General features: G+C 42.3%; 1 protein-coding gene across 3 annotated transcripts in view; it reads left to right on the forward strand.

The window, feature by feature from the left end:
* Positions 1 to 8,473, forward strand: part of SLC15A2 (solute carrier family 15 member 2) — a 78,206-nt gene that overhangs the window by 50,196 nt on the left and 19,537 nt on the right. For all 3 annotated transcript variants that reach the window (XM_083739750.1, XM_083739751.1, XM_083739749.1), the window contains 2 exons: positions 3,771 to 3,935; positions 8,423 to 8,469. In XM_083739750.1, the coding sequence (XP_083595876.1) occupies positions 3,771 to 3,935; positions 8,423 to 8,469 (212 nt within the window). The remainder of the gene's footprint in view (positions 1 to 3,770; positions 3,936 to 8,422; positions 8,470 to 8,473) is intronic.

Here is an 8,473-nt window from a genome sequence, read left to right on the forward strand (position 1 = left end):
CCCTTTCGAGCTAGTTTTGAGGGTGCTGGGGGGAGGCTGCAGGGGAGAGGGGAGCCAAGTTCTGTTGGAACCAGCCAGTCAATTGGTGCTTAGCATAGTATAGAAAAAAGACACAATGAGGCAGCGAGTATTTTCATAATGCTGGAGAGCTGGTCCTTTCAGCCTTTCTCCTCCGGCAGCTTTTTATTATCCCCTTTGTTCTCCCAGCTGCATGGCCGTTTTTTCAAAGTCTCCTGTTACCTCATCCGGTCAAGGCTTGACACTCCCCTCTCCGTATAAGGTAATCATTGCCCAGAGGAATGTCAGGGGGCCCCTGCAGTATTTACAAGCCTCTGCCTTAGCTGTATGACTCCCACATGCCCTCTTTCTTTATTTTATTAATCAGAGTCATAAATGTCCGTTCCAATATGATTATATTGAGTGCGATAAGCGACTCTTGTGAAAGCGGGAGCGGGCCGCGGACTGGACAACTATGCAGTACACATAGAAATTAAAGAAGGAATACATTGTATATAGCAACACAAAATAATGCAAATAACTACTATAATGATCACTAAAATTAATAAATGTCGAAGCCAACTTCCATCCGGAAGCCAAGAATATAAGAATTCTGATTCCAAGCTGCATGGTAGGCTTCCTTTGCTAGTTTTTTAGCCATGCACTGGTGTTGCTTCTACAGCACTGAGATTGGTCACTGTATGTTCCTGTAAGAGAACAAGAGCTATTAAACATGAATTTCAATGTATATTGACAGTTTGGATATATGCCCCATGATTCTTTCCCCTCTCTAATTTGAAAACAAATGGAGGCAGGCTCATGGAGGGTCAATTGTACTGGAGGCCAAAAAGTTTGGTTAGGTGATATAACATTTGTAAATTGAAAAGATTCATTAATAGACACACCATGAAGCATTAAGCCTGAATGAAGGGTAAAAGGGGACATATTTTACACAACCAGCATCTAGAAGCATGCAATAAACTGGTAAACATAATCATATCTTGTACAGAAATATTATCCCTTCATATTTTATGATAATTTTCTCCCCTAAAAGTCTTATTCAACAAAGCTGTTCTTATAGTTCGAGAGTGGCTGAGCCGTGGATGCTGCCAGCCAGAGTAGGATTCTGACGACTGCGGCTTGCCAGCTGATAAGGTGAAATATGGTGGTTTCAACTGGACTGGGTCGTCTGCTTCTCTTCCTTGTATAACGGTGCAGGAAAGGATGGCAAGGCAAATGATGAGGAAGGCAAACACTGCCAGATGCAGTTCGTGTGTAGTTCAAGATGCAGTTCAAGGTGGCGCATGCGGAAAGGTTTCGATGCTTCATCCAAAAAATGCTGACAAAGTGTAGGGGAGTTCCGCGTGCTGTGAGGCAGGACAACCCACTGATATTGCTGGGTGGGCTGCAAATTGTTATATATTGGCAATGTAAAAGCAAACCGTTCCTGTCTGCTGGGGCCAGTGGGATGAAGACAGTTCAATGTGGCCAAGGGTCAGAAATAAGCTGTTCAGAAACGAGATGGTGCCATTGCTGCGGATTTTTCCTTTGGTGGAGGCCACTCTACCCACACTGAGGTATCAATGATCTTGGTTTGCCACGCTGGAAATGTTGTATCGGTGGCTACAGGCTGGTTTTTATTTTGCGCTGCCGCCAGCAGATGGGCCTTGTGGGTGGCTGTACCTACAGACTGACAAATGCGAAGCATAGCTGCTGTGTCTGTGGTAGGATTGTGTATTATCGGGCGCAACGCAACCTTACAATCCTCATTTGCATTTTCAAAGGCCAATTGTTTGATAATTATTTGTTTGGCTTCAGGATTTTCAATTTGTCTACTCACTGCTGTAATCAGCCTGTCCATAAAGGAAGAATATGATTCTCTAGGTTCTTGTCTGATTGAACCCCACCTAGACTGAATACTGGTGGGTTCCGGGATTTTTCTCATTGCTTGTTGAGCAGCAAGAGCAGTATCCCTTAATAAGATCTGCAGCAGTGTGGCTTGTACTGAGGCCTGAGTGAAGGGCCCACGCCCCATCATAGTGTCCATTACATCTGCGAGGGTAAGATTAGGATTATTCCCTCTTGCTTGTTGCAGTAAAGCAGGAACATAAGCACGACAGGCGATTTCCCATTCATGGGCAAACAATACACCTGCTGATGGGGGTAAAACCGTACGTGCCAAAAGCTTGATGTCATCTGGAACCAATAGCTGGGCTAATGTGGCTTCCAAAAGAGCTTGTGTAAATGGAGCTTGCAGTCCATTTGTCCTAACTGACAATTGAAGCTCTTTCAAGATTTTAAAGTCAAAAGGTTGGTGCTGGGCTTGAGTTCCTGCTGGAGCACCAGTAGGGGGCACAATAACAGGGAATGCCATGGTATCCTGTGATAAGGAACAGGCAAGTACTGCACGTTGAAAAGGGGTAGCTTGTTCTGCTGCTGAAAGAGCAGGGTCATTTCCAGCCAGACCACTGTATTTTTGCAGGATTGGGTCCTCTGGTGAGGCACTGTAATCTGGAGGTTTGGGGTCTGGGGCTGCTGGCAAAACAAGTGCTGGAACACATGGCATAGCAGCATGCTGAATTAATGAAGCTGAAGGTTGTTTTGGCAATGTAGCCATGGAGATATTTTTTGGTGATAGAGAGCCCATAGCATAACGAATTTTACACCAAGCATTTAAAATTCGAACACCAAAACTGGGATGTCCATGAAAATGTGCTCCAATCTTATCCCATTGTGTTAGCTCCCATGTGCCCTCTGCTGGAAACCAAGGACAATGCTCATCAATGGCTAGAATGAGCTGTATCAAATCACCCTCAGGAACTTCCAATTGGTTGGAGGACAGGAGAAATTGTAAGTCTTTTAAAAATTTCTGTTGCGGAGATGACAGGGAATTGCCCATATTTCTAAAATTAATATAATAGGGATCGACTCACCAGGGATCCGTAGATGAATTCAGCGCTGATTAGCCCTTTCCGGGCGGGGTGAGTCGATGATCGAGAAGCCTCTTATGGTTTCCTTTGAAGTTTGAAGTCAGCGTCCCACTGCTTCCTTTCTTTAGCCTTTGAAGTCCGTCTCAACTGCTTTCTTCAGTCAGCCTCCTTTCTTTTAAGTTTTCCTCTTCTTTTAATTGAGCCTCAGAGAGGGCACCACTTGTTGGAACCAGCCAGTCAATTGGTGCTTAGCATAGCATAGAAAAAAGACACAATGAGGCAGCGAGTATTTTCATAATGCTGGAGAGCTGGTCCTTTCAGCCTTTCTCCTCCGGCAGCTTTTTATTATCCCCTTTGTTCTCCCAGCCGCATGGCCGTTTTTTCAAAGTCTCCTGTTACCTCATCCGGTCAAGGCTTGACACTCCCCTCTCCGTATAAGGTAATAATTGCCCAGAGGAATGTCAGGGGGCCCCTGCAGTATTTACAAGCCTCTGCCTTAGCTGTATGACTCCCACAAAGTTCTGTTCTGCTAGCCATATCCATTGCTCTAGCAGAATGGGAGTGTTGGCTACTGCCCAAAAATATTGGCCTGTTCAATGGGAATGTTGGGTCATTGACAAAATGCTTTGTACAGTCTAGTATTACATAAATGCTAATAATCATTCTTTCAAGCTACCTACCCCTTGAACCCCTCATGAGTCTTTTTCTGTCAAATCTTTGGGATGTGCACAGCTGCGAAGGTGCAAGTTCACAGCTTATTAAGAAATTTTAGATAAAAATAAACTGAATTTTTTTTCCCCATGCACAATTAATATATTGTTTTCTTTCTTTCATTTTGCTCAGGATCCTACTGAGTACACCAAATTGATTCTGAGAGATGGCCAACAAAACCTTCATTTGAAGATACAGTATCAAGGATCATCTTTCATGTTTAATTCTACCGCCCACGAAAAGTCAGTGTACAGCTTAATTGTCTACAAGGTGGAAAGAAGCCTAACAAGCCATTTAGTAAGTGAGGAAATCGAGTAGGGCAATGTCAGATACTTGAGAAAATCCAACAACCTACATAATCCTGTAAGGAAGATGCCAGTTTGCAGACAACAAGCAGAGAACATTAATGTGCTGGACTTGATATCATCCCATTTTCTAATTTTTTGCATTTTAAGTTTTGTAACTCCAGACTAGAGATGCATGCAAATAGCCTCTCAAAATTCTTCCCTGTATCCATGGGGAAATAGCTTGAGAAACCATTTCACCAAATTTCTCTGGGGTGAAAAGTTCTCCAAAAAATTATTGGGACTGGTGATCTGCTTTAAAGGTAGCACTAGCACAGCTTCTAGCTTCCCCCCACCCCAAGAGGATTTCTTTTAGCCTAGCTACCATTTCCATTGTCTCAAACAATGCCCTGGTCTGTGTGTCATTCTGAAGCATTGGTGGGGTGGGCCATAAAAATGGTGAATAATATTTGGAGAAAAATATGTCAAAGTGGCTTTTCCCCCTAGGTGGGTGGTGATAAGGAAAAAAATTCTCAGAAAAAAATGTCTTTTGAAAATAAATTGGCTTAGTTCTACTCCCAGACTAAGGGCTATCTTCCAAAAAGTTTATCCATGTTCCTTGGAATCCAAAGCTATGATTTGATTTTGGTAGGCATGGTAGCAGATTGCCTCACAGATTCTAAATAGGAAGCAATTCTCATCCTAGAATGAAAAGTATAGCATCTATTGAGCGGATATCACAATGCAATTAGTAAGAGATAACTAGTTCATTATCTCATCTACTTATTCATGAGGGACTTATGATTAATTTAGATGTTTTAACAAGTGGTACTGCCTCTGCTATCACTTCTGCTAGGTGGTTTTATAGCTTTTGAGCTGCTAGACCCAATTTAAGCTGCCAAACACTGCAATGGAAGATCAGAATAAGACCTAGTGGATGGCAAAGCCCTATAAAAAGAGTAGAGGACAAGAAGAAACTTTTTTCCAAAAGTCTTTCACATAAAATAAAGTTTGCAATGAGGCTGTAGAATGGCAAATTGGATAAATCAGTTAGGTGATGAGATATGTTTAATCACTGCTCTAACACGACACCATAGTAATTTGGAATAGAAGCCACCAAAATGACCGTACCAAAAGCCATCAGAATCATTAGAGTTACATTGGCCATTTGGAAGTACTAAAGCACTTACAATAAATCACTTTTACATTTTTTATTTTAAAAAATATAAATTTTTGAATTGACAATGAACCCTGTGTTTGTGATTTAAATTTCTCCTTGTTTTCACGACAGACACAAATTCTCTAGACTCTAGGCTCTTTGCAAATGAACAGAACAGCCATTAAGCTGACAGAATAGGCCACATGATTAAGCAAACTTCTCTTTTTCTGCAGAAATCTACATAGAAGCAGCAAAACCAGAGCCAAAGACTTAATGATGAGGCAGCTTTTGCTATTCTCTGCTTCTTGCACAATATAATTTGCATGATGATAGGCTAATGTTTTCTATAAAGAGATGATGGGCAAGGGAATCGGGCCAAAATAAAGGGATTGAACTATATGATGTTGATGTTTGACCTAAACATTCTATAATAGTAATACTCTTTAAAGATGTAAGTGCCATACTGTGGGCGAGTTTCAGTGAATGAGACCTATTAGCAGGATCCCTGCACAAACACTTTCACTTTGCAGTGGGGCTCCCTGCTCCCAGCTACTCCCCCTGTGTTGCCCCCAAAATTGGCTCAGGGGTGGGGGGTTGTGCTGTGGGGGGAGAGAGGATCATTTTGCCTGGCAAGCTGAAATATTTGCCCTTTCAGAACTATCACCTTAGCACAATGTTGAAATCCTCCCCGTGGAAAACTTGCCTTTGTTTATTAGCAACACAAAAATAAATCCCCTTGACGGGGTGAACTTTCAAAAGCACATCAAAGTGCAAGTAGATAAATAGGCATCACTCCGGCAGGAAGGTAAAAGGCATTTCAGTGTGCTGCTCTGGTTTGCCAGAAGTAGCTTAGTCATGCTGGCCACATGACCCAGAAGCTGTCTGTGGACAAACACCGGATTCCTCGGCCAATAAAGTGAGATGAGCACCACAACCCCAGAGTCGTCCGCGACCGGACCTAATGGTCAGGGGTCCCTTTACCTTTACCATGCATGCAGTCTTAAAGATGGTTACAAGTATCCGGGCTGGTGCAGGACATTTTGATTCATGAGGCAAGGAACAACCAGATGTCATTCCCTCTTTCTTTGTAGTACAGAAGCTGACTGGCCTGGCAGTCATTTATTTCAACAAGCGGCTCAGGTAGTATCCTCTGTGGCTGAGTCTAATGATAGAGCTAGTCCTGACAGGAGTTTAAGGTCAGAGGTCTTATTTCTGCAATAGAATTTATTTCCTCTCCCTATGACTCCCAACTTTCTCTCACTGTCTGCAGCTGCCCCTGGACCTATGCCTCTCTTTTCATTTTATTTCCCATGTTCTTATGAAACAGACATTTGCCCCTCAGTGCTTCTATTCTCAGGCTCTTGCAAAAGCTGCCACTAGACATCAGGATGTGCACGTAATTTTTTCTGCCTTTGCCTTTGCATCCCCTGTTCATTAGCAAGACATCACAGAAGTCAACTAACACTTACCTGGGAATAAGGTCCATTGAACTCAGTGGATCTGTTTCTTAGGAGATATGCATGGGGCTTGTTTTCAGTTTAAGTCCTATTGCTTTTGCAAGACTGGATATTTGTTTTGTATATTTGATGGCATCACAGTCACTGGCTGAAAAATTAATCATTGTTGGTTAGCACCAATAACTGGCTGGATCCGCTAGTGAGATGCTAATCAGCTTGAATTCATTATCAAGGGAAATGCTGCTGTGGACTGTTTGCAAACTAGTTGTTCATTATTAATCATGTTTATCTACTATTCCTTTTACAATTTATTGTCTATTTACCAAATATAAGCCATGCAGCACTCAAAGGCCTTTTATAGACATGGAAGTGAAAAGGTTGGGAAGAAACCCTCTTCCAAAAGTCATTACAGTGTACATTAAGTGTAAAGGACTGCCCAGCTGTTGGAATTGTTACTGACAAAAGGGGTCCTCTCACTAGTCCTGTTTGTGTGCCCTGAGAAAGTTCTGTGTAGCACACTCAGTTTATGGAGTGATATTATAGAGATTACAACCATTATCTAGAAACTTGCAGGTTAAAAATATTGTTCATATTTTAAAAATGCTATTTTGGATGAATATGTGAAAATTCAGCAATGCATATCTCTTCTCAGCCCTGTTAATGAGAAGTAACTGTGGTTTGTATCCAGTTGTATCCTCTGCTGATGGAAAACTTCCAATAGTGGAAGGATGTAATTGGATAGTATCTTCCATTCTTCAGATTTGTGTGAGATTTCACACCATTCCCCTCCTGCAGTTTTCATCCCCTAACCTTCAGTTAAAAAACTTTATGCATTCAAATTCTTAAGCAACATGATCTGCTATGCTGCGGTGATAAAGCTTAGGCCTTAACCATTCTGTAGGAAAGAAAGGTCACAGACAGTCCATTAAATATTCATCTGCTATTTAGAATTGAGAAATGTATATAAGGTGCTACGTACTTGTCTAGACCTCTGGTTTTCAACTGATAGGTCGGGACACCCACTTCAAGGTCACAGCCTGATCTAAGGTGGGTCACAATGGCAGCACTTCCACCAAAAAAATGCATGCTTAAAAATTAAGAACTGGGTCTCTGAGTGCATGTTTGGGTTAAAGGTGGATGGAAAGGTTGAAGAGTCCTGCTCCAGAGGCCCTCCAGACATGTGGTATCACATGGACTCACTGCAATGCTTCAGTGTGTACTTCTCCACCACTTCTTTCTCAACTCAGTGCTGACCTAGACCCTGGTGATCTTCTCCACTCCTCCATGATTTGTGGAAACTAAGGGCTTGTTCACACTTACCTTTTGCCCTGCACTTTAAAGCTCTGTGTCCAACTGTTTGGTTTCACTTTTTCATTTTTTGCCCCCTGCCCCAGGAAAATCCACCGTTTAATGCTAAATCGTAACAAACAGTAATTTGGGTTTTCTGCTGATTGCTGTTTGCTCCAATTCAGCGGTAAAGAGTTGGATTTTCGGGGGGAAGCGCTGGGCACAAAAGAACATCTGGATGAGCCCTAAGTGCAGCTGGTGAAGCACCTCCTTTCGTCACAAAGCAGATCAATGCATGCCTGGGCAAAACAGGGTCCCATTTTAGCTTTTAGCTTTAGCGAGATGAGAAAGTTGCCTTGCCTGTCATTTGCACCAGTGCAAGCCTGGTAGGTTATGAATTGGATAGGAACCTTCCTACCAGAAATCAAGCCGTGTAGGATCTGATAAAAAGAGCATTTCAAACATCTCCTTCCATTTAATAAGTTCACATTCAGAACCCATGGGTTTTTTAAATTTTTATTTATAAATTCTTTGCTCGTTGGAAAGCCTGCATGTATGCAGAAATCATGTACTGATTTTGTTTTCCTTTGGTTTCAGATTAAAGATATGGGGGGAAAGCCATCAGAAGGCATGTCTGCTGTGAGGTGT

The sequence above is a fragment of the Podarcis gaigeae genome (genome assembly GCF_964106915.1).
Source record: "Podarcis gaigeae genome assembly, chromosome: 1".
Taxonomy (NCBI): Eukaryota; Metazoa; Chordata; class Lepidosauria; order Squamata; family Lacertidae; genus Podarcis; species Podarcis gaigeae.